The 25,908-nt window shown below is 45.6% G+C and overlaps 1 protein-coding gene across 9 annotated transcripts in view; it reads right to left on the minus strand.

Moving 5' to 3' along the window:
• EPS8 (epidermal growth factor receptor pathway substrate 8) overlaps positions 1 to 25,908 on the minus strand; it is a 225,423-nt gene that overhangs the window by 73,399 nt on the left and 126,116 nt on the right. For all 9 annotated transcript variants that reach the window (XM_050968357.1, XM_050968385.1, XM_050968349.1 and 6 more), the window contains 2 exons: positions 20,003 to 20,093; positions 18,630 to 18,703 (listed from right to left, as the gene is read on the minus strand). In XM_050968357.1, coding sequence (XP_050824314.1) covers positions 18,630 to 18,703; positions 20,003 to 20,064 — 136 coding nt within the window. In that variant the 5' untranslated portion in view covers positions 20,065 to 20,093. The remainder of the gene's footprint in view (positions 1 to 18,629; positions 18,704 to 20,002; positions 20,094 to 25,908) is intronic.

The raw sequence follows: 25,908 nt of genomic DNA on the forward strand, positions 1-25,908 counted from the left end.
CATGATAGTTTTAGTACCATTCTCTCAACAAATTTGGAAAAGGCAAGCGCACAATCTCACTGGCTCTCAATGAGATTTAGGCTCCTAAATCACTTCTGAAAATAGGACATTGGCAAGTTTGAAAATTTTGCCCTCCTAGATGACAAAGCTTAAGGAACAGACACATTGCTACTGAGCATGTTCAGGAGAACTCACAACAATTTTTTAGCCTCTCCCTTTATGACATAAAAATAGGTTAGTGAGTGCAAAGAGCTGTGGCTGTTTCTAATAAGGAGACTAGCCAGGAACAAAGGCTGATGCTGGGATAATTACAAAAAGCAACTGAAACAAAAAGAGTAAATCTTCCCCATTGTCCCCCTGTTAAAAATTCCTTAACGTTAAGGAAGGGAGAATGTTGTAGGGACAGTGTTTGAGGACCCCCTAAAAATTTCAAATGGAAGTGAGGACGCTTTTTGAAATTAGACAAAGTCTGGGGACTTCTGGGGTCCATGGACCCCAGGTTGAAAACCACTGTTGTAGACACATGCTGCAGGCAGCTATATTGTACTACAGTTACTAAAAATGTTAAAAATATGATAAGATAAATTACATTGCTTTTAAGAGAGATTTCAGATGCATTTTTTAATTCATGCATTACTACCATTTTTTTCTCCAATTTACACACATTTGGTCCTAGAGCCAGAACATATAAAGCATAAGCAGTTAACAGGGCAAAACTTTTCTCTCAAGATCCTGCTAGAGAGTTGAATCTTCAAATCCATCCACCCCTGGAAACTCCAATTGTAGTTTTGTGATGTTTCTAACGCTGCTGAAAACGAACTGAAATCACCAACTCATTCTGCACAGGCCACCAAATAGCAATTATATGATAACTGTCAACTGATACTAATCTTGGCTGGATTCTAAGATATATAGAAATGAAAGCCTCTCCTGTCCATCACTAACCTCAAATCCACCCACATTGTTCCTATTTTTTTCATAAATGAAAATTCCCATACCTGAAATTATCCTATTGTGTTTGAAATAAAAACTCAGGAAGATACAGCACTTCAAGACAAAGAACAAAAATTCTATATTTGTAGATAATTATGCTGATTCTGCTACACTTCTTAGTTTAAAATGAATGGATGATAATACAGAGCTGGGAAGACAGCCAGAAGAGTAAAGCTGTGTCCTGGTCACATAAAAAATGTTCTATAAAACAAAACTTTGATCAACATTTTTCTTAGTGGGTTTTCTTACTTACTTCCTAATGTTCTAATTATGTGTGATTTGTTTGTCCAGGGAATGCATACAGGATGCAGAAATTCCTGTTTAACAAGGATCACTAAGGAATTTAATATTAAAACAAACAGGAACTGTACTTGAGTTACATTAAAAGCAGCATAAAAATGCAGGACTTGAGAAGGGACCTCAAGGAGTCATCATGACCAGCTCCCTGTACCAACTAAACCTAAACACCTGTCAGGGATTGTCGATCTAACCTGTTGATAAAAAACCTCCAGTGACAGAGATTCCACAGCTCCCCTTGGAAGCCTATTCCAGAACTTAACTACCCTTATAGTTAGAAAGGGTTTCCTAATAACTAACTTAAATCTCTGTAGCTGAAGCTTAAGCCCATTACTACTTGTCCTACCTTTAGTGGACATGAAGAACCATTGATCACTATCCTCTTCATAACAGCCCTTAACATATTTGATAGTTAACAGGTCCCCCCTCAGTTTTCTTTTCTCAAGACTAAACATATCCAGATTTTTTAACCTTTCCTAATAGGTCAGCTTTTCTCAATCATTTTTGTTCCTCTCCTCCAGACTCTCCAGTTTAACCATATCTTTCCTAGAATTGGACTCAATACTCCAGCTGAGGCCTCACCAGTGCCAAGCAAAGCAGGACAATTGCCTCCCATGTCTTACATACAACACTCCTATTGATAACATGTTCACTTTTTTGTAACTGTACCACATTGTTGATGCATATTCAGTTTGTGATCCCAGATTTTTTTCAGTAGTACTACCACTAGCCAGTTATTTCTCAATCTGTAATTGTGCATTTGAGTTTTCATGCTCAACTGTAGTGCTCTGCACCTCTCTTTATTGAACTTCACCTTGCTGATTTCAGACCTATTCTTGAATTTCTCAAGGTCATTTTAAATTCTAATCCTATCTTCCAAAGTGATTGCAACCCCTCCCAGCTTTGTGTCATTCAAATTTTATAAGCACACTGATCACTCCATTATCCAACCATTAATGAAAATATTGAATAGTACCAAATCCACCACTGACCCATGTAGAACCCACTACACACGTCCTTCCAGTCTGACACTGAACCATTGATAACTACTCTTTGAGAACAGTCTTTCAAGCGGTTGTGCACCCTCCTTATACTAATTTCACTTAGATCACATTTCCTTAGTTTGCTTATAGCAACATCACAAGGGCCTATCTCAAAATCCTTACTAAAACTGAGATAAATCACATCTTCAGCTTCCCCCTCATCCACTAGGCCAGTAACCCTGTCAAAGAAGGAAGTTAGGGGTTTGGAATGATTTGTTCTTGACAAATTGATGCTGGCAATTCCTTATAAGTCTATGATCCTCTGTGTGCTTATACACTGATTGTTAAATAATTTGTTCCAGTATCTTTCCAGTTATGGAAGTTAGGCTGAATGGTCCATAAATTCCCGAGGTCCTCTCTGTTCCCCTTTTTAAAGGCATGTACTATGTTTACTCTTCTCCAGTCCTTCGGGACCTCACTCATTCTTCAAGAGCTCTCGAAGATAATTGCTAACTGTGCCAAGATTGCTTCAGCTAGTTCCTTACATACCCTAGGATGAAATTCATCAAGCCCTGCTAACTTGAATACAACTTCATTTCACTTCTTGACTCCTTTTCCTGCTTCCGCTTGTGGGGTTGGAGGTGTCAACATTCTACACCGTCCCTTCCACTTGTTGGCATGGGTTTGTAGGTCTTGGAGTTTCAGTCCCTTTGTCTTCAAACATCCCTTAACAGAGCCTTTCCATCCTATCCTTGGTGTCCTTTTCTTACCAGGCTCTCTTTGCTGGTTGTTGTTCTCCCATTCTTATCAGCCGACTGAAATGTGCACCCTGCAGCCTATCACAGAGTTCATTTTCTCTCTAATTTCCTCCATGCACACACTGTCTATCACTATCCTCACTATATTATTTTCTATTACCTGTATCTTGTTTTCTTTCAACTTTGAAAGACACTCCATTTTCAAACCACAGAGCAGACAGGGATAAACACATGCAGTATGTGCTTTTCCTTCAATTTTGTTACTTAACTGCCAGTCCCACAACACTCCTGTCACATTTTTCACTGCTGCCCAGCCACACTGGATGGTTCTTCTCGACTATCTAGATCTCTCTCCTATGTAAGTGTACTTCCCTAGTGTACACACTTTTTCTTCTGATTCAGCTTCTCGCCTGTAACTTCAATCAACAGCTCTTCTTCCACCTTCCCTACTTCCATTTAACTTCAGTTTTCTTTGAGTTTGTCCTGTGGCAAATTGCCAGCACTATTATGATGGGTCTCGTGCTCTCTCTTCTTTGGGGGGGGGTGTTCAGGGTGCCATTTCTTGCCCCTAAATTGGAATATTAATTGCCCCACTAGTGTCCTAGAGGAGGGGAGTGGAGACGGAGGGACCTGGACTCGCTCTCTACGCCAGGTCCCAGCCCACGGGCCCTGAGGATAATGGTGAACCACTTGAATTGACGGTTCCTTCCCCTGGGCTATTTCCCTCTCCTGCCCTTCAGCTTATGGGGGGCTTCCTGCCCCGCCTCTGCACAAGCCAGGTGCCCCTTACCTAGAGTCTAGGACTTCTTAGCCCACCACAGCACTTCTCCAAACTGTCCTCTGCTTCAACACCAATTCTTTCTGCTCCAACTCCTCCAAACTGTTCTCTGCTCCAACACCAATCCTTTCTGCTCCTACTCCCACACTGTTTGATTGAAGCATGGGTTTTTATCATGTGACTGACTGCACGTGCTCTAATTGGCTTCAGATGCTCTAATTGGCGTCAGGTGCTCTAGTTAATCTATAGCAAACTTTCTTCCCCTTACAGGGAGTAAGGCTCCCTTCTAACCCTCTCCTGCTGCTCTCTGGCCATGCTGTATCACATATCCCCCCCCTCCCCCGCTCAACACCATCAGGTTGGGCTACGTGGGACAAGAGATAGTGTTGTGGCGATAGGCCATCAGCGTTGCCATGTTGGCTTCCAGCCCTATGCTGTACCCGGAAATGGAAGGACTGCAGAGATAGGAACCACCTCATCACTCTTCCGTTCTTCTCCTTGTTTCTGTGCATCCACTGGAGCGGGGCATGGTCTGTCACGAGGGTAAACTGCCGCCCCAGCAGATAGTAGCGGAGAGCCTCCATAGCCCATTTTACCGTCAGACATTCCTTTTCAATGACAGTGTACTTTTGTTCTCTGGGGAGGAGTTTCTGGCCGAGGTACAAGATTGAGTGTTCCTCCTCCCTTACCATCTGGGGAAGGACGGCTCCTAGCCCTACCTCCGAGGCATCTGTTTGTAGGATGAATTCCTTCTCGAATTCTGGGGCTATAAGTACTGGATGGCAGCACAGGGCTGTCCTTAAATCTGAAAATGCTTCTTCTGTCTTATCAGTCCACTTTATTATCTTGGGGCCCCAAACTTTTATCAGATCCGTCAACGGCCCTGCTCTTGTGGCAAAATGAGGGATGAATCTCCAATAGTATCCTACTATCCCTAGAAATGCACTGACTTGTTTTTTGCAGACTGGTCGAGGCCAACCTTGTATTGCCTCCTCTTTGTTCCATTGGGGTTTCACCAAACCTCTACTTACTACATACCCGAGGTATCTGGCCTCAGGTAGTCCTATCACGCACTTGAGAGGATTAGCAGTGAGGCTGGCCTTCCACAGGGCGTCTAGCACGGCTTCTGCTTTTCCTAGGTGCATTTCCCAGCCAGGGCTATGGATGACTGTCGTCTAGATAGGCGGCGGCATACTTGGCATGGGGTCGCTGTAACTTATCCATTAGTCATTGGAATGTTGCAGGGGCCCCATGGAGTCCGAAAGGGAGGACAGTGCATTGAAACAGGCCATCGGGTGTAGAGAAAGCAGTCTTTTCCTTGGCATTCTTGGCCGGGGAATTTGCCAATATCCTTTGGTCAGATCCAGAGTGGTTAGGTATTGGGCCTTGCCTAACTGATCAACTAGCTCGTCAATGCGTGGTATCGGATAGGCATCAAATCGGGATACTTCATTCAATTTCCAGAAGTCGTTGCAAAACCTCAGGGTGCCATGAGGCTTGGGGACTAGGACGAAAGGGCTGGACCACTGACTAGGATTCTTCAATAACCCCAAGTTCCAGCATCTTCTTCACTTCCGTCCTAATTTCTTCCCTTTTAGCTTCCGGTATTCAGTACGGTTTAATCACCACCCTTACTCCGGGGCTGGTGACAATATGATGTTGGACCAGTATCATACGACCCAGTTGTGTACAGAACATGTCCTGGTTCTGGTGGATCATCTCAATGACCTCTGTTCGTTGTTCTGGGGTTAATTCAGGAGATATCTTTACCTGCCCCTGTGGGTCGTCTGTCTGGGGTGGAGCTCCTCGAATGACCAGACACGTCTCTCGGTCACACCAGGGCTTCAGTAAGTTGACGTGGTAGATTTGCTCTGGCTTTCGGCGGTCTGGTTGTCTGACCTTATAGTCCACCTCCCCAATGGCTTCCACTATCTCATATGGTCCATGCCAGCTGGCTAGTAGTTCGCTTTCTGCTGTTGGCACTAGCACCATCACCCGGTCCCCCGGCTGAAATCTCCGTACTTTCGCCCGACGGTTGTAATATGTCCGCTGGGCCTCTTGCGCTTTTTCCAAATGTTCTCGTACTATAGGGGTTACTCAAGTTATTCGCTCTCTCATCTGTGGCACGTGCTCAATGACATTCTTTCCTGGGTTGGGTTGTTCTTCCCAATATTCCTTGGCGATATCTAATATCCCGCATGGGTGGCTTCCATATAGTAGTTCAAAGGGAGAGAAACCAGTGGACACCTGGGGGACTTCCCGTATAGCAAACATTAGAGACAGTAGAAGGGTATCCCAGTCTTTACCCATCTTGTGCTACCACCTTCTGGATCATACTTTTAAGGGTATGATTAAACCACTCGACCAGTCTATCTATCTGTTTGTGGATGGTAGACTGAGGTCCATATGGCCTGGATGTGGAGTGCGGCACATAAGTCCTTCATTAATTTTGACATGAAAGAGTTTTCTTGGTTTGTCAAGATCTCCTTAGGGATGCCCACTGGCAACAACCTGTAGTAGTTCTTTTGCTATTGCCTTGGATGTGGGGTTTCTTAAAGGAATGGCTTCTAGATATCACGTGGCACAGTCAATGATGACTAGTACATTTCCGTGGCCCCGTGCCGATCTTTCCAGTGGGCCCAGTATGTCCACGGCTATCCTCTCGAAACGGACTTCAATAATAGGCAAAGGTATTAATGGAGCCCACAAGTAAGGTTGGGGGCTATGCAACTGGCATTCAGGGCAGGAGGCACAATAGCACTGGACTTCTGCGCGTATCCCTGGCCAATAAAACCTTAGGACTCTATCCAGTGTCTTGTCTACTCCTAGATGTCCCCCAAATAGATGACTGTGAGCTAACTCTAATACTTCCCTTGTGTGTTTCTGTGAGACTAAGAGTTGCTCAACTTCTTCCCCTCGTATTTGCTCTATCCTGTACAAGAGATCGCGTTTGAGCACATAATATGGCCTTGGGCCTTTGATCTTTCCTTCCACAGGTACGTCATTTACTTCCACTATCTCCTCCCTCACATTCGCATATAGCGGATCATTGGCCTGGTCCTGATTGAAATTCTCACATGCAGTACCGATCTGACCTAATTCTAGGGGGCTTATTTCTACTCTTCCCCCTGGGTTGCTCCTACTTGGGCTAGGAACAGCCTCCAAGTCCTCCCTGGCCTGAATTATCTCCTGGCCTCCTGAACGGGTTCGCCTACCCACAAGGGAAGTTTTTTGATTCTCTGCCAGAATCCTGGTCCCTAATCTTTTATCTGCCCTTCTTTCCTGCCTAGACTTTCACAGTTTCCCAGGGGATGAGAATAACTCTGGAGCAAATTAGGCAAACATTAGGATGAGGCTATCTGTAGGTGCCTCCGTCTCAGCCCAGGGGTTGCTACCCTCTCCTGGCTTTATTGAGGTAAGTAAGCTCTCAAACCCGGGGAAGTCCCTACCGATTAAGACAGAGTAGGGGAGCTTGGGGACCACCCTTGCAGTCACCCTGCTAGTATTCCCCTGGATCTCAATCCATACCAGGATTGTGGGGTAGAAATTCACGGTGACATGAAAAGACGGTTACTCACCTTTGTAACTGTTGTTCTTCGAGATGTGTTGCTCATATCCATTCCAGTTAGGTGTACGCGCCGCGCGTGCACATTCGTCGGAAAACTTTTACCCTAGCAACTCAGTGGGCCGGCAGGTCGCCCCCTAGAGTGGCGCCACCATGGCGCTCAATATATACCTCTGCCGGCCCACCCGCTCCTCAGTTCCTTCTTGCCGGCTACTCCGACAGTGGGGAAGGAGGGCGGGTGTGGAATGGATATGAGCAACACATCTCGAAGAACAACAGTTACAAAGGTGAGTAACCGTCTTTTCTTCTTCGAGTGATTGCTCATATCCATTCCAGTTAGGTGAATCCCAAGCCTTACGTAGGCGGTGGGGTCGGAGTGAAATGTGGCAGAATGAAAACTGCTGAGCCAGAGGCTACAGCATCTCTTGACTGTTGAACCAGGGCATACTGCGAAGCAAAGGTATGGACCGAGGACCAATGGAGCTTCGCGACAGATCTCGTGGGTAGGTACACGAGCCAGCAAGGCGGCAGACGAAGCCTGAGCCCTGGTAGAATGCATGGTGATGTGGCTTGGTGAAATATGAGCCAAATCATAACAAGTGGGGATGTCCGCCATCACCCAAGATGAGATCCTCTGAGAGGAAAACAAGCAAGCCCTTCCTTTGGCCCGCTACCGCGACAGAGCCGGGGCACCTTAGGAGATGGGTCTGTCAGCACAATATAAATGCGAGCCCTCCACAGATGCCCAAGGAGTGCAATGGTTATGCCCATTGCGTTGAGCTGTGGGTAACATGAAAGGCCGAAACCCCTTAGGGAGGAGACGTAACAGCTACGAGGAAAGTTGTCGTGCAGGACAGGCATAGCAGAGGGCCAGTCGTGAACGGCTCGACTGAGGGAGACCTAAGTCTGGTTAAAACGAGGCTGAGCTCCCAGGTCGGGGCTGGGCGGTGCACCCGAGGGTGCGAGCGCTCCAAGCCCTTGAGGGACCTCGAACCCATAGATCGTGAGAACAGGGAACGGTCACCTTAGCCTGCTGGGAGGTAGAGAGGCTGCTAAGTGTATCCTCAGCAATGATACCGTCAGGCCCTGCCGCTGAAGGCCAGAGGCAGGCCAAATAGAGGGGATCGAGACCTCAGCAGGAGCAAGATCGAGCGTATTGCAGCCGTAGAAGAAACACTTCCACCTGGCCCTGACCGTTGACCAGGTGGAAGGCTGCCCGTCACCCCGACTCAGGTACGCAGCAGCCACACCGTGAGGTAAACCAGCTGCAGGACCGAGCGACAAAGCCCGTTGTCGCCCTGAGTGATGAGGTCTGGGTGGGGTGGAAGGGTAATTAGGTCTGTTACTGACAGGCCGAGCAACATGGTAAATCAGTGCTGCCTGGACCACTCTGGAGTGATCATGACGATGCACGCTCTGCCCCTGCGGAGTTTGAGCAGGACCTAGCGGGAAGGCATAATGCAATTGGCCTCTCCACGGCATCAGGAATGCGTCCAAGATCGATCCTGCGGAGAGACCTCGGAAGGAGCAGAACATCTGACATTTCCTGCTCTCGCAGTGAGCGAACAGGTCTGTGTGAGGAAACATCTCAACTTCCGGAAAGCCGAACGCCTCACATGGGGCAGAGTGATCGCTCGTAAGAGCAGAAAGACTTGCTGAGGCAAAGCGTTAAGACGTTCCGAACGCCTGGGAGAAAGGACGTCGCCAGCTCCATCGAATGGGCCATGCAAAAGACCCGGAAATGGATGGCCTCCTGACAAAAAAGGGGGGGGGGCAATGTCCCTCCCCGGATACTCATGAAGCACATGGCCGTTGTGTTGGCCGTAAACACCGAGATACAACGGCCTCGCAGCTGCCGCCGGAACCCCTGGCACGCCAGGCGGACTACTCTCATTTTTGGGGCATTGATGTGGAATGCCAGCTCCCAAGAAGACCAAAGGCCTTAAGCCCGGGGGTGACCATGAGCACTCGAGCAGAGAGATGACGCGTCCGTCGTCCGGGCAGTGAGGGCTGGGGCGGATGAAACCGCATCCCTGCCCACATCAGGGAGGGAGGTAGCCACCACTCTAGGGAGTCTATGGTGTTCGAGGGAACGGTGACCACCATGACCATTGGCTCCCTGTCCGGGCGGTACGCCGAGGTGGGCCGGACTTGGCGAGGACGGAGGCGGAACGTGGCGTGTTTGGATACAAACTTGCGGGCAACCATGGACCCAGGAGACTGAGACAAGAACAAGTCGAGGTCGTTGGGAAAGCCCTTCGACCTCCTATGATTGTTGCCATCGCCTAAAACCGCAGGTGTGATAAGCAGGCTCCAGCTGGGTAGGAGACCAGGATAGCCCCTTGGAAGCCCAACCTCTGCGTGGGAACCAGAGTGGATTGCTCTATAGGAACCATCAGGCCTTGGCCTGTGAATAAGACCGTGACGATGTCCACGCACTGAGCGGTTTGTGTCTCAGAGTCTCCTCGGATAAGCGAATCGATGGTAGGCGGCGACTATGGCCGTAAGCCAGGAGAGTGACCGTTGGCTATAAAGCGGAGGTACCTCCTGTGCGGAGGGAAGATGGCGTCACGAAAGTACGCGTCCCTCATATCCAGGGCGGCATAGTAGCCCCCAGGAGGTAAGGATGGAATAATGGTTCCCAGGGATACCATGCAGAACTTCAACCTCATTCTAAACCGGTTGAGTCCGTGCAGGACCAGGAAGGTCTGACCTGTGCCCGCGTGGGGGACTAGGGCATAACGGGAGTAAAACCCCTGGCCCCTTTCGCCTGCCGAAGGGGGACAGGGCTGGAGCAAATTAAAGGTGATACACTGTCCCCAGGTACACCTTGGAAGGTTCGTCTCCGGTCCCAGTGGTAATTACGAGGGACCTTGACCTTGGCTCTTTAGGGGGCCTGACGTTCGTCCGGGACCACCTTGGCCTTGCCGTTAGCCAAAGTTCTGCCTCTGGCTAGGCACAGAGTATGGCGGCTGGGGCCAGAAAGGCCTGCGTTTAATCGCCGGCGTATGCATGCTTAGAGAGCGCATTAGGAGCCCATTGACCACCAGGCTTCGCAGCCTGGGGCTGTCCCTGCCACGACGAGGCCTTTACCAACAAAGGGTAAATCCTGAATGGCAAACTGCAGCTCCCGTCGGAGGTTTGAAACCTGAAGCCATGCACCTCATGGCGACGCCCAAGGCCAGAGTCCTGGCCGCAGTGTCTGCTGCGTCCAACGAGGCCTGGAGGGACGCTCCGGGAACCTCCTTTCCTCTGTCCTCCGAGACGGCAGCGGACTCCTGGCGGGAGGTCTGAAGGAAAAACTCCTTCACCCCGGTGCTATAAGTATTGCAGCTAAGCAAGGCTTGTTGCTTTGCTACCTAGAACTGTAGGGCCTCTACAGAGTACCCTGGCGGCCAAGCAAGCCCATGCGCCAAGCCTCTTTCGGCATTGGGGCGGGCGCCCGCTGGCCATCATGTCAGGATCATGGTCCTGAGCATAGAACCTGCGCATATGGAATGACACAGATGCGTGTGCGGACTGCCACGGAGGTACTAAAGAAGGCACAGGCAGAGTCTCTGACTCACTCGGACCTTGCCCAACTCGGCACCGGGGACCGGCACCGGGAGGCGTACCGGTACCTGGAACGAGATCCAGACCCGCAACCAGAACGGTGCCGGGAGGTCAACCGAGATCTCGAGGCTCGGGGAGAGACTACAGGAGTCAAGGTATCCGCCGCGGCGCCGGGAGTCGGAACGGTGCCGACAGCGGGTCGGCGAACGGAATACCGGGCGGTGCAGCGAGTGTGACCAGTACCGATGAGGAAACAGCATCGGGACTGCCGATGGTGCCGGGCGTGTCGACAGAACCTGGAGTGCCTGCGGGACCGTAATCATGAACGGTGCCGCTCTGCTGTGCTGACAGAGGACGGTCACCTGAAGAGACTGTATCAGGCAGCATCGACTCTGTCATGGCAATGAAATTCCTCGCCGTCGGTAACGTCTCCGGCGTGGAGGGAACAGCAGGCTCAACCACAGCGCATAGTGGGGAGCTGTCAGGCATCGGATTCGACGGCCCTTGTGGGACCGGGGTTGACGGTACCGAGGTTCGGTGCCGGGCGATCCGAGTTAGATAAGCTGGCTGGCTGCGGTGCCGTCGGCACGGAAGCAGCAGGAGCAATAAGCTCAACCACGGCGCGTGCCGGGGAGCCGTCAGGCACCGGATTCGATAGCCCTTGTGGGACCGGAATCGACGGTGCCGACATTGTCGGTGCCTCAGAGGCGTCGGTGCTGGGCAATCCGACCGAGACTAGCCCTCTGGCTGCGATGCAGGTTGCACGGAAGCAGGAGCAGGGCTCTCAACCACGGCGCTTGCCGGGGAGCCCTCAGGCCCTGGATCCTAACGGCCCTCGTGGGACCGGGACCGACGGTGCCGACGTCATCGGTGCCGCAGCAGACGTCGGTGCCGGGCGATCCGACTCAGAGGAGCCCTCTGGCTGCGGTGCCGTTGGCACGGAAGCAGCATGAGCAGTAACTCAACCACGGCGCGTGCCGGGGAGCCGTCAGGCACCGGATCCTAACGGCCCTCGTAGGACTGGGATCGGCGGTGCCGACGCCATCGGTGCCGCAGCAGGCGTCGGTGCCGGGCGATCTGACTCAGACGAGCTCTCTGGCTGCGGTGCCGCTGGCACGGAAGCAGCAGGAGCAGTAGCTCAACCACGGCGCGTGCCGGGGAGCCGTCAGGCACCGGATTCTACGGCCCTTACGGGACCGGGATTGACGGTGCCGACGTCGTCGATGCCTCAGCAGGTGTCGGTGCCGGGCGATCCGACCTAGACGGGCTCACTGGCTGCAGTGCCGCTGGCACGGAAGCAGCGGGAGCAGTAGCTCAACCACGGCGCGTGCCGGGGAGCCGTCAGGCACCGGATTCTACGGCCCTTACGGGACCGGGATCGACGGTGCCGACGTCGTCGATGCCTCAGCAGGTGTTGGTGCCGGGCGATCCGACCTAGACGGGCTCACTGGCTGCAGTGCCGCTGGCACGGAAGCAGCAGGAGCAGGAGCTCAACCACGGCGCGTGCCGGGGAGCCGTCAGGCACCGGATTCCACGGCCCTCGTGGGACCGGGATCGACGGTGCCGACGTCATCGGTGCCGGGTGATCCGTCTTAGATGAGCTCTCTGGCTGCGGTGCCGTTGGCACGGAAGCAGCAGGAGCAGTAAGCTCTACCACGGCGCGTGCCGGGGAGCTGCCAGGCACCGGATTCCGTGGCCCTGGGGGACTGGAAACGACGGTGTCGACGTCATCGGTGCCTCTGCAGGTGTCGGTGCCAGGTAATCCAACTTAGACGAGCTCCCTGGCTGCGATGCAGATGGCACGGAAGCAGCAGGAGCAGGGGGTCTCAACCACGGCGCGTGCCGGGGAGCCATCAGGCACCAGCAGGAATCGTAGGCTCTCTCGACCTCGGAAGAAGGGAGCGGTGCCGAGCCGATATCGGTGCCGGCGACGGCCGGTGCCGAAAGGCCTTGGTAGTATCGGCGGGGTCCGGTGCCAAGGAGGCGCTACTGCCCGCCGCTTGATCATCGCTCGGCGCCCCAGGTGGAGGGGTAAGTGAAAATCCCACACCGTTTTGTTCTCGGCTTAAAAGCCTTGCAAATGGGGCACTTAGCTGTCAAGTGTGATTCCCTGAGGCACTTGAAACAGGAGTCGTGTGGATCTCCCTTCGACCGCGGCTTCTGGCACGCCGGCCCATTCGAAAAACCGGTGAGCCCCGCATGGGCTCCGGGACCGGGTTCATGGAAGGGGCTACTTCCCGAACCCCGCTAACTAAACTAACCATGTTAGCAAAGAAAACGTATAACTATACAAATATATAAATAAAAGGGTTATAACTGCGTAACTATATACGAGAAATACGAGTAGCTAGGGAAGTGGAGGTCAGCTAAGCCGCGCTCCACTGTTCCAACGACCGACACGGGCAGTAAGAAGGAACTGAGGAGCGGGTGGGCCGGCAGAGGTATATATCGAGCGCCATGGTGGCGCCACTCTAGGGGGCGACCTGCCGGCCCACTGAGTTGCTAGGGTAAAAGTTTTCCGACGAATGTGCACGCGCGGCGCGTACACCTAACTGGAATGGATATGAGCAATCACTCGAAGAAGAACGCATGTTACCCCTGTGTTTTTGGCCCGGGTTAATTGGTCTCGCCCCACCAACTTTCCAGAGACCAGCGTGACAGCACTCCCAGAATCTATTAATGCTATGATCTTAATACCATCCACTTTTATTGATCTTGTATACCGATGAGGGGTCATTGTGACCCCTACCAGGCCGATTAAGCTACATTGCTCCCCGTAATTCCCCAGATTACACTGCATAGGTTCTTCCCTGTTGGGGCATTGGGCTGCTATATGCCCCAATTCCTCACACTGATAACACCGCCCCCTTATTTCGGTTGTCACCCTCTGCCTGGGGCTATTTGGCCAGTCCTCCACCTCTCTTCCTAAACCCCCAGGTCCCTTCTTGGCCTCGGGCCATTCCTTGGTGTCTTTCCTCCCTGTTACAGTTCTCTTGTAGTTCTCGACAGTCCGGGACCTTGGGTTTGGGGTTGGCTTCCTGGATTCCCGTGTCTCCCCGCCTGGAGTCTGGAACAGTTCACAGGCTGCCAGCTATCTTTCCACGAGGGAGACTAACTCATCATAGGTGGAGGGGTCATTCTGGCCAGCCCAAGCATGGAAGCCTGGTGGTAGCCCCCTCATATACCAGTCCACTACCAGGACTTTCACCATCTTCTCAGAGCTGAGGGCCTCAGGGCACAGCCATTTCCGGGTCAGGTGGATCAAGTCAAACAATTGTGATCAGGGTGTCTTATCCTCTGTATACTGCCACTCATGGAACCTCTGGGCTCGCAATGCCGTCGTTACTCCGGATCTGCCTTCAGCTGGGGGCAATCTGCTGGAGTCTCTGCGGCCATATCGTAGTAGACCTTCTGGGCCTCCCCACACAAGAATGGGGTGAGGATACCAGACCACTGATCTCGGGGCCAGGCCTCCCACAGGGCTGCACTTTCAAAAGCCAGGAGGTATGCCTCCACATCATCCTCCCGTGTTATTTTCTGTAGGCAATGGCTGGCCCGTATGGTCCGGGTCCCTTCACAGTTGCGTTTCAGTTCCATAAGGGCCTTCATCTGGTTCACCAGGTCTTTCAGCAGGGCCCGATCCTGGGCAGCCTGACTCATCAACAGATTATTAGTCTCCTGTTGCATCCGAGTCGCCTCCTTTTGGGCAGTTGCTTGCACCCGGGTAGCCTCCTGCTGGGCCATGGCGGCTTGTATTAGGGCCTTGACCACGTTGTCCCTCTTAAGGATGGGAGAGTTTTGGCTAACCCTGGTTTAAGTCCCCAGCGCGCAAATCTCACTTCTGGACACCACGTGTGGCAAATTGCCAGTACTATTATGATGGGTCTCGTGCTTTCTTCTTCGGGGGTGGTTCAGGGCACCATTTCTTGCCCCTAAATTGGAATATTAATTGCCCCACTAGTGTCCTAGAGGAGAGGAGTGGAGAGGGAGGGACCTGGGCCCGCCCTCTACTCCAGGTCCCAGCCCATGGGCCCTGAGGATAGTGGTGAACCACTTGAATTGACGGTTCCTTCCCCTGGGCTACTTCCCTCTCCTGCCCTTCAGCTTGTGGAGGGCTTCCTGCCCTTCCTCTGCACAATCCAGGTGCCCCTTACCTAGGGTCTAGGACTTCTTAGCCCATCGCAGCATTTTTCCAAACTGTCCTCTGCTTCAACACCAACTCTTTCTGCTCCTAATCCCACACTGTCTGATTGAAGCATGGGTTTTTACCATGTGACTTACTGCAGGTGCTCTAATTGGCTTCAGATGCTCTTATTGGCGTCAGGTGCTCTAGTTAATCTATAGCAAACTTTCTTCCCCTTACAGGGAATAAGACTCTCTTCTAACCCTCTCCTGCTGCCCTCTGGCCATGCTGTGTCACAGTCCTCAAACACAGATACATACTCCGATATCATATTGACCAAAGTCTCCTTCCTGTCAACTTAGGTAAATATTCTTTAGATTGTTCTTTCACTATTTTCGCTTGCATTCCTTTCCCCTTGTTAACATTGTGTTGAGTATCTGGTCACCATTAACCTTTTTAGTGAAGGTTGACAAAAAACATGTATTAAATACCTTAGCCTTTTTGATGCCACCAGTTATCTCTCCTTCCATACTGAATAGAGGACCTGCACGTCCTTTCTCCTACATGCCTAATGTACTTAAATAACCTCCTCTTATTTCCTTTTATGTCAGTTGCTAGGTGTAACTCATTTGTGCCTTAGCCTTTCTGATTTTGTCCCTGCATGCTTTTACTATTTTTTGTTCTCTTCCTTCATGATTTGTCCATGTTTCTATTCTTTGCAGGATTCCTTTTGGATTTTCAGGTCATTAAAGAGCTCTGCTGGAGCCATATTGTCCTCCTCCTCTCTTTCCTTCACAACGTAACAGTTTGCTGTTCTACCTTTAATACTGTTTTATTGAAGCTCTCCTGAATTTCTTTATCCCTTAGATTTTCTTCCCTTGGAGCTTACCTGTAAGTTCTCTGAGTTTGTTGACGTTTGTTCTGGAAATCCATTGTCCTTATTCTGTTGTTCTGACTCCTTTCTTTCCTTAGAATTATGGAATTTATCATCATTTCATGATGATTTTCACTCAAATTGCCTTCCACATACAGACTCACTAGCAATTCCTCTCTATTGGTCAAAGCCAGGTCTGAAATGGCTGTCCGCTGGTTCTTTCTAAAACAAAAAGTTGTCCATAATATATTCCAAGAACTTGTTGGAAAATTTTTATTCTGCTGCATTATTTTCTCAACAGATATCAGGGTAGTTAAAGTCCCCCATGGACTACCAGAGCTTGTGTTTTGGATATTTTTGTTGTTTGTTCTAGAAATGCCATATCTTCCTCCTCTCTTCCTAATCTGGTCGTCTGTAGTAGACTCCTACCATGAGGTCACCTCTATTTTTCCCCCTTTTATCTTTACCCAGAAACTTTCAACTGGTCTGCCTCAAACCTCGTTCTGGACATCAAAACAAGTTAAGAGACACTTGTTTTAATTTTTACACAACGTTGAGATCATTGTACCTCTGCTCAACATTTAAATAGTACATTTAATTCTACATTTAGAACATAACAGGCAAAAAGTCCCTTGTTAAGGTGACATATGAGAGAGGAACATGAAACAATCAAACTATCCATCTGCCTATGGAGGATAGAGGGAGATGTGATGGCCCTGCCATGATCTAATCCTGGGGTAAGAAAAGAGCCTAAGTATTTTGTCAAGTATTAGAGGGGTAGCCATGTTAGTCTGGATCTGTAAAAGCAGCAGAGAGTCCTATGGCACCTTATAGACTAACAGACGTATTGGAGCACGGAGCTTTCATGGGTGAATATCCACTTCGTCGGGTATTTAAAATCTTATGCTTACACTAGTACATGAAACAGCATCTGAACTGATTCTGGGCAATGGAATTGTGTTTAACCTATAGACATGAGACAGGAATAACTATAAATAGCTCCTTCTCCATTTACCTGGTAGCCAACACTCTAACATTTTATAGGGAAAATGTTTCTATGATTCATGTGTAGAAACAGAGAGCTGGAAGAAAATCCTATATTATCAATACCATAGGGCCTCTTTTCAGGGCTAAGTTAAACAGCATGCAATAAAGATTTTTCTTTCTCTGTACATATTACCAAGCAATTGAATAGTGTCTCTCAGAAAAACTATATCCCTAAATATTTTTCAGAATTGCTGAAAACTAGTTATGTAGCTAGTATGTTTTGATTTTACCTTCCTGAAAGAGTAATAGGAAATTCAAAGGGCTAGGGCAAGACTTCACAGCCTGAAATCCAAACAGTGAGGTCAGTTGTAGACAACCACCTGCACACCACCCTTAGCACATAAGGAGAACTATAGACAAATTGTGTATACCACCACCAAGTTAAGGGGGCACTTAGATACAAAAGTGATAGTCACCTTGGAAATATGTAAGCAGCATGGCATAGCACGGCATGACAGGTACCCAGGTATAGCACGGAGTTGTCATAGCTCTTTAGAAAGGTAGAAAATATTCCTAGCTTTTTGTATAAAGAAACCAATCCTGGCTGGTCTTTGACTTTTCTGTTACCCCATGGGGTCAAAGATGGAAATGACCAGCTTGCTATGGAAGGACGTGTCTACACAGCATTGCCTACAAATATTTTCTATTCTCACACACTGTGGGTTTGACAATGGAGATGGATAACAGTGGTCATGTGATAAAGCCTGAAAGAGATCTTTCCAAGTTAATAAGAAAGCACTCAGTTAAAAGCTGTTCATTTTTTCATTCCACTCTTGGTTATGCTTCCTCAAGTCTCCATACTGATTTACCATTGATCCATTTATTAACAAAGAATAAACTTCTTTAAGCAGAACACAGCTGTCAAACATTCAGCACCAGTGCCTTACAGAACAATGTAAAAGGTATAAGCAATCCTAGATCATTATTAGCAGCTGTAAAAATTCATCTCTTTTTTCTTGAAAGAAAACATTTATTCAGGGTAGGCAATGCCAGTGCCCTGAAATATATACTGCTTTAGGGATCAGGCAGTTCTTGGCAGAGAGTTTTCTACTTAACGTACAGATGGGGAAAAAAACAAGACACAGAAAGACTAGTTGACTTGTTCAAAGTTACAAAACTCAGGAAATAGAATCCCAGGGTCCAGACACCCAGTCCCCAACCCTAACCACTAAACCATAATCCAAAGGAGGCAGATGTTGAGCCTGGGAACCTTAACAGTTTCTTTATATACCCCATGGTAGTTAGTTCCAATAAATAGTAATAACACTTTTCTTCAGCATCTTCCATCCAAAGAATAGAAAGACCTTTCCAAGCAATAACCAATTATTCCTACCACCACCTCGGAAAAGCAGATCCATATTCTTTCCTTTTTGCACACATTTATAGCACAGCTGGGAATAGGCTCCAGATCTCCTGATTCCCTCTCATGTGTCTGGGTCACAAGACTATTCTTCAACTCATTATTGCAATAAATACTATAAGAATGGTGACGTGTTAAAGGTAAGCAGTTAGAAGCCTACTTTATATTAAGAACAAAACTTATTCTTTAGCACAGTTAGTTTTAACTCAGATATTTATTTGAAATTTGTATATATTTTTGCAACACTTAAAAAGTTACTGTTTAAATGACAGATTCAGTATCCATTAAGCAAGGCTTACCATAAATAGCCTTTGCACTTGCTTTCGAACTTTGTTCCCTCTCTGCTTGAGCAAACGTTGGCGAACCATACCCACTAGAAGAAAAGGTGTGTGGTTAGTCTATTGGTATCTTTTGCTGAAAGAATCTGAGCTTTGTAAACATTTTCAAATACATATACCACATATGTATACCACAGTACTTCCTGCAGGGGCAATAAGAATGAACACCCCACCTCATGTACATACACAACTACACATGAGCTACTTAGACTGTAAGCTCTTGGGGGCAAGGATCATCTTTTTGTTCTGTGCTGGTACAGTGCCTAGCACAACGGGGTCCTGGTCCGTGACTGGGGCTCCTAGGTACTACCACAACACAAATAATAAAATAGATTCATAATTTCATAGATTTGAAGGCCAGAAAGGACCACTTTGATCAGATAGTCTGTCTTCCTGCGTTACACAGGTCATAGAACTTCCCCCAAACAATTTCTGTTTGCACTAGAGCACATCTTTCAGAAAAACCATGATAAATACCAGATTTTTTTTTTTATTTTGGTGGGATTTTACCTTTTCTGCTATGCTTAACTTACTACTGCTTCTGTCTTATAAAAGAGATGGGGGGGAGGAGGGAGGAGAATATCTGACTGCCCAAGGCTAAAAGGAAAGGGCAAGCAATGTCCTCACTATGTAAAAACAAGAACAAATTATATGTGGCCTCAATTTAAAGAAGGAACAACATTGGAAGTATTGATAATGTAAATTCCATCTCCATAGAAACACAGGCTGTCTTGTCCTAGCTTAGATAAGACTATGCTAGTGGTATATCACGTCTGATACTCTGCAATATTCTATGTCTCAGAAAAAGGCAGATGGCAGCCAATAACCATCAACCAATAACACAGAACATTAATGGTACAGTACTGCCATAGGGAAAAATTATTTTCTGACCCATGTAAAGATCAGTTTAGGCTTTGAAAAATGAGATTAACTAACGCTTGGGTTCAGCATCGACCTAACCATTTCACTTTCCAGACAAAGTAGTATGACAGCTTTAAGAAAATAAATATCTTATTGCCACTATGACGTATCTCCATATTGCAGATAGCCTGAAGAGATTATTCAACAATACAGATTTAAACTTATAATCACCAATACTAATCAAAAAATGATATAGATAGATGTCATTTGTCACTTTGATTATGTAGTACAGAAACTGAAACTTCCCTTACAGAAACTCGGCATTCTTTTCAGGAGACAAATTAAAAAAAAACTTTTCAAGATTTTGACTACTACTACTCTCAACATCTGAAACTTAAATACAAAGGAAAAAATATAAAACTTTTTTTGGGGGTGTGCAGCTGGCAGGTAACAGAGTAAGGGAAGAGACTTACTTTATTTGAGAAGAGTAATTTCCATATACACTAGGAGAGGTATTTGAAATATGTCCGTTCATTCTGGTCTTCACTCACTCAGGGGAACAATCTAGAGAAGAAAAAACAAAATATGAAACTAATGTATTGTACAATACATAGGTTTGTTATAGATGTAAAAAACACGTGGAAAAATATGGTATATTTCAAATTAGGGAGGAAAAGGAACCAATAAGTTAGATTATTATTTGCAGTGGCAGAGCACCTTGGGCTGCCAGTCATGGACCAGGACCCCTTTGTGCTAGGCACTGTCCAAGCATAGAACAGTGTAGGTAAATTATCAGCCTTTATTTTGATTTAATATTCTTTTGTAAAGACGTCTCAAATAAAGGAAAGTAGTTGACAAAAACAGTGATATTTAAACTTAAAGATTCTACTACTCATTCTAAAAGGCTAACAGGCTTAGTCAATATACCTCATTTCAAACCAAAAAAAACCTGAATTGATTTTTTAAAGTTAATAGCTATGTTGTTCTATTTATAAAATGTATCAGCTAAATAGCTACATCGCTTCTACTTAGAATTAAAGAATATCATCATCTAAGGAGACGTTTAAAAACTGTGGGTTTTAAAATCCATTGGAGGGAACATTCTGAAAGTTTAAATTTAAAGGGAGTTAGGTAAAACACAGTGGTTTGTGTCTGAGATAATTCTAAGCAGTAGGCCTACACTGGCTGGAAGGCTGTAGACCCCTTTAATTTGGGTATGCCTTCACTAGCTTGGCAGCGCTTTAACTTGGCTGTGTAGTCGCGGCACCGGTGTTGGACGAGAGCTCTCTCAGGGCTGTAAAAAACCCACCCCCATGAGGGGAGTAGCTCCCAACGCTGGTGCACTGTCTACACTGGCGCTTTACAGCATTGAAACTTGCAGCAGTTGGGGGGGGGGGTGTTCTTTCACATCCTTGAGTGAGAACATTTCAGCACCGTTAAGTGGCAGTGTAAACAAGGCCTTAAATGTATCCTTTCAAAGTAAAAATAGACTAAAATAACACTGGATTTCATGATCCTATAAAGACAGAGAAATCATCATACAAAGTATTAAGAAGGATATTCTACCATTTACACATGGAGGATTTATATTAATTCGAAAACTTTCAATGTATCAATGGATAGGTGGGAAAAACAGACCTCTTGGTCTTCGGGAAATAGCCAAAACAAGTACTGATTATGCAAATGCTACTAAAAGGGAACAGACAGCTACTTAGGAATATGGGAATTGCCATACCAATACTGAACATATGGCTCCATCTATATCAGTATCTTGTATTTGAAAGTTAATGTTTTAGAAGAAGGCAAAAACCCATTTCCACAGTAAGCATAATTTGTTTTACTATACCATATGGAAAATTACTTCCAAGTACGCCTTGCAATCAGATTATACCTTGAAGCACTAAGGATTGCTAATCCTTATTTTTTTATATAGTTAGTGTAACTGCTCCTGATATTTTATTCAGACAAATGTCTAAACCTTTACTGACACTTCATATGAAATTTTCCTTAATATTCTGAAGCATTGAGTTCCGTAGATTAGTTATATATTACGTAAAAAGAACTCGCTTCTATCCATTTTAGATTTGCTGCCTTTCATTTTTAATTGTTCTCTCCTTGTTTTGTGAGGTAAAGGAAGCAACTGACTGACCTACACGACTCATTCGTTTGTATCTGCATAGCATCTTCCTATTACTCTTCTTTCTATGCAAAACAAATTTTATTTAGACCAAATTGGATCAAATTCTGATCTCAGCTACACCTGTGAAAACTCATTTCATTCAATGGATTGCATCAACTGGTCCTTACTCTTTTTAATCTCTCCCTATATGAAATCCCAATGTAACTGTAGCAACTTTCATCATCATTCTCAGATAATTTGCTGTCTCTGCTAGATCCTGTTTGAAATGAGGCTATCAAAGCAAAACACAGTATTGAACATTAGAACAGACCATTACATATAATCAGATAAAAGAAAAACAGTCTCTCTCTCATTTTCTCAGTATTTTGTCATATAGTTTAAAGTAAACACTGTTTTTCCTCTTTTAAAACCTTGAGCAGTGTTCCTCACTGAGATGTTCACATCTAGAACATTTTCCTGTAAATGTACAATTCAGACCCCAACAGTGTGTTTCATCGTTTTAAATTGTTCTTTCTAGAGTGCATTACCGTGCACCTGTCTATAATTAATTTTACTTGCTATATTGGAGTGTCATATAATTAATTGGTAATTAAAACCTTAAAGGATCTCAAAATCATCTCTATACTTGACTCAGGTAAAACAGTGTGGGCGCTCAGCAAAATTTAGTACTATGCGATTTACTCTTTTTTTCCTCAGATCAATAAACAGACTGAACACTACTACATTTAGTACAGATCCCTAGGACATGCTACTGTTAACCCCTTTCCACACTGGGAATTAGCCATTTATTCTTTCACACTGCTTCCCATCTCTTAGCCATTGGTCTGGCCCTTTCCTCTGTATTTAAGTGTTCTATTTGCAATAAACTTTTAAAGGCTCCCCTCCAAACCCAATCTAAAGCAAGACCAATTCCTCATTTTGGGGATCTTTAGGTTCACTTAAAAAGTCATCTGTATAACATTGCAGTCCTCTGGGATATTGAGGATTGCATTTAATGAGAAATGGCTTAGTTTTACTAATTCAGCAACTATATTAATCTTCAGATTCTTCAGAGATTTCTGATGAATATTGCTTTATACTGATAACACTGGTCTACAATTCTTGAGAAGTCGTCTGCTTCAGAGATAAAATGTGATATTTATTATGTATTTTGATGTGCTGAATTCAAATATGACAAAACAACTGATTGGCTACTGTTTCTAAGATATTTAAGTTTTTACATTTTATGTCTATGTATATTGTGTAGATAGTAGAGTTTTAATCAAAAATTGTAAACCTAGGTCTTTTCATGTGTTTATGGTTGCTTTACATGATAATATTTCACCTGTTCTGTTTATGTCACACTTTAAAAATCAGCAAAAGGGTTATAGAAATAAAATTTATTATGAAACAAAAGGCAAAAAACTATTATGTACATAGTTCAGTCCTATTCAGTGTCTACTCGGCGCTTCTTGGCTTGTCTCTTGTATTCATTAAATGGAGCATCTCTTGTCACTGTCCAGCAATAGTCTGCAAGCATTGATGGGCTCCATTTGCCCTGATAGCCTGCCAGGAGATTCCACTGCTGTAGTCGGGAGCCCAACAGCTCTGCCTTAATCTTGGGTAGTTCCAAATCCCTGACAAGGTCATTCAGTTCACCTTGTGTTAGGAGGTGTGGTTCAGAGGAGGAGGATGGGAGAAAATGTGGGTCCTGTGACATTGATGGTTCAGGACCAGAAGTTTCATCCTTTTCCTCGTCTGACTCAAGTGAGAATGATTCTGGTGCATCAGGAACCGGCAGTCCTTCTCCGTGGGGTACTGGGCGTATAGCTGATGGAATGTTTGGATAATGCACAGTCCACTTTGTCTTCTTTGACACACCTTTCCCAACTGGAGGCACCATGCAGAAGTAACAATTGCTGGTATGATCTGTTGGCTCTCTCCAAATCATTGGCACTGCAAAAGGCATAGATTTCCTTTTTCTGTTCAACCACTGGCGACGATTTCTTGCACAAGTCTTGCAGCATATGTGTGGGGCCCACCTCTTGTCCTGATCTCCAATTTTGCAGCCAAAAGAAAGGGGATAGGCTTTCTTAACCAGAGTGGTTATACTGTGCTTTTGTGATGCAAAAGTCACTTCGCCACAAACATAGCAGAAGTTATCTGCACTGTTCACACAAGTACGAGGCATCTCTGCTCACTTTGGCTAAACAGAAATGTGTCCCTTTGCAAAATCAAACACTGACAAATAAGAGAGCACCACACTGTATGATTTCTAGAGCTGATCTAGGGCAATTTGTTCAGCAGAGTGATGTAAGCTTCGTTATGATTGCATCATCCAAGACTTCTAGGAATAACATGATGCAATTCATATCATGTATGACGCAATATCAGCTTCAGATTGCAGCATTCATTGTTTTGCCTAAAAAGCAAGTACTGTCCAAACCTAGTCATAGAATTATTCATAGATCCAGTCAAAGATGTATTTTAGTCATTTCTGGTTTAAAATTGAGATCCCTTCCCTTTATAACTCACTTATCCTCCGCCATTCCCAAGTCAAGGGTTGTATATATACTGACCCAATAGCATATCTCGAAAACTAGAGCCAATCAACAATTTTAAGCATCATTTTCGCTCTCAGTGACCCAGAATTAGTAAAGTTGGACTACATTTATTTCAGAAGCATTTTGGCTGTAGAGCAGTGTAACCTCTACTTACTAAAATGAGGGGGAAGAAATGAATATTTTCAGTAAAAGCAAAATCATATATAAGGACTACTATAAGGACACTATAAATTTAGCATCACAGATGACAAATGAAGTCAAAGCTGGAACAGGAGTAATTGCTTTAACACATTTACAACAAAAACAGAGCAGATTAAGTTAGTACAGACGAAAATAAACATTTTGGCTAAACATTTGTCTAACTTGCCTACTGTTTAAACTTTTAAAAACTTTATATTTAAACAAATTTAAAACTGAATGGTGGTGAAAAATCTAGTCAGAACTGATCCTCTGAAAGCCATTACTAACCCAGAATTTTCAGTTAGATGTACCACTAGGAAAAATATTGAAGAAAATGACTTTTTTTTAAAATGTTCCTCAATTACTGGATTTTAAACAATTTGCAAGATTACAAATACCACAAGTTATTCAGTAGTTTTGAATGAGAGGTGATTACTAGTTACACATTATTTTATCTTCCCTTTGCAACTTTCTGATATTAAAACTTTATATGCTTTTGAAATTAAATGGAGAATACTTTGGAAACCATCATTATAAATATGTACTAAAGACCCATTTCACTCCTTCAACCAAGATAGTTCAGGAGCTAAACCAAAACAAAGCTAAACCACTTAGGAGTATGTTTTATCTGACACATAAAAAACACCTCAACCTCAATATAAAGCTACCCAATATAACATGAATTTGGATATAACGTGGTAAAGCTGCACTGGTGGGGAGGAGACGACGGCGGCGGCAGCACAGGGTTGAGTACTTTGGTGGAGCAAAGCAAGTTTGATATAGCACAGTTTCACCTATAACAGTAAGATTTTTTTGGCTCCCGAGGACAGAGTTATATTGAGGTAGAGGTGTAGTACCAAAAAGTTGCTATTGATTACCAAAACTATATTTTTTTAATTTGCTTTTTAAGCTCAATGTTCTAAAATAACATAGTAAATTTGATAAACATTTTTTAAAAGAAAAATCTAGTGGTTTCAAAAATAGTTTTTAAAAAACAACACTTATTTCAGAGTACCTGCAAAATGCAGAGAGGAAATTTTTAAAAAAATGCAGCATATAAGCACTAAACACTTTACTATAACAAGTAGTGCATTAGCTTGTTAATATTCACTTATGAAGTTGTCTCAGCTATTTTTTTTTAAATTCTAAATGCTCGTTCAGTCTCTGAAAACTAGTTCTATAGTAAGTCAAGTAGTAAACATTAAGCCACTGAGATCCCAGAATCTAATAATAGCTCTACTTCCTGTTTAATTTTTCCTCTCACCTCAGCTCAACAGGTCTCACTCAAATAAGTTGGTGTTACTGACTTTAGATAATTTAAAGATAAACATCCTTAAAAAATAACTGTGATCCCTGCTTCTAAAGAGATTTTAAATAACAGCAATTTACTTATGAAAGCATCTTCTTTTTTTGTATCTTTATTTCTGTTTGAAGGAATTATTTCATTTTCCTACCCCTCTGAGAAAGGCGCATTGCAAGGAATAAAACACTAACTAGAAGTCAAGTGATACTATAG

The sequence above is a fragment of the Gopherus flavomarginatus genome, chromosome 1, assembly GCF_025201925.1.
Source record: "Gopherus flavomarginatus isolate rGopFla2 chromosome 1, rGopFla2.mat.asm, whole genome shotgun sequence".
Classification (NCBI taxonomy): domain Eukaryota; kingdom Metazoa; phylum Chordata; order Testudines; family Testudinidae; genus Gopherus; species Gopherus flavomarginatus.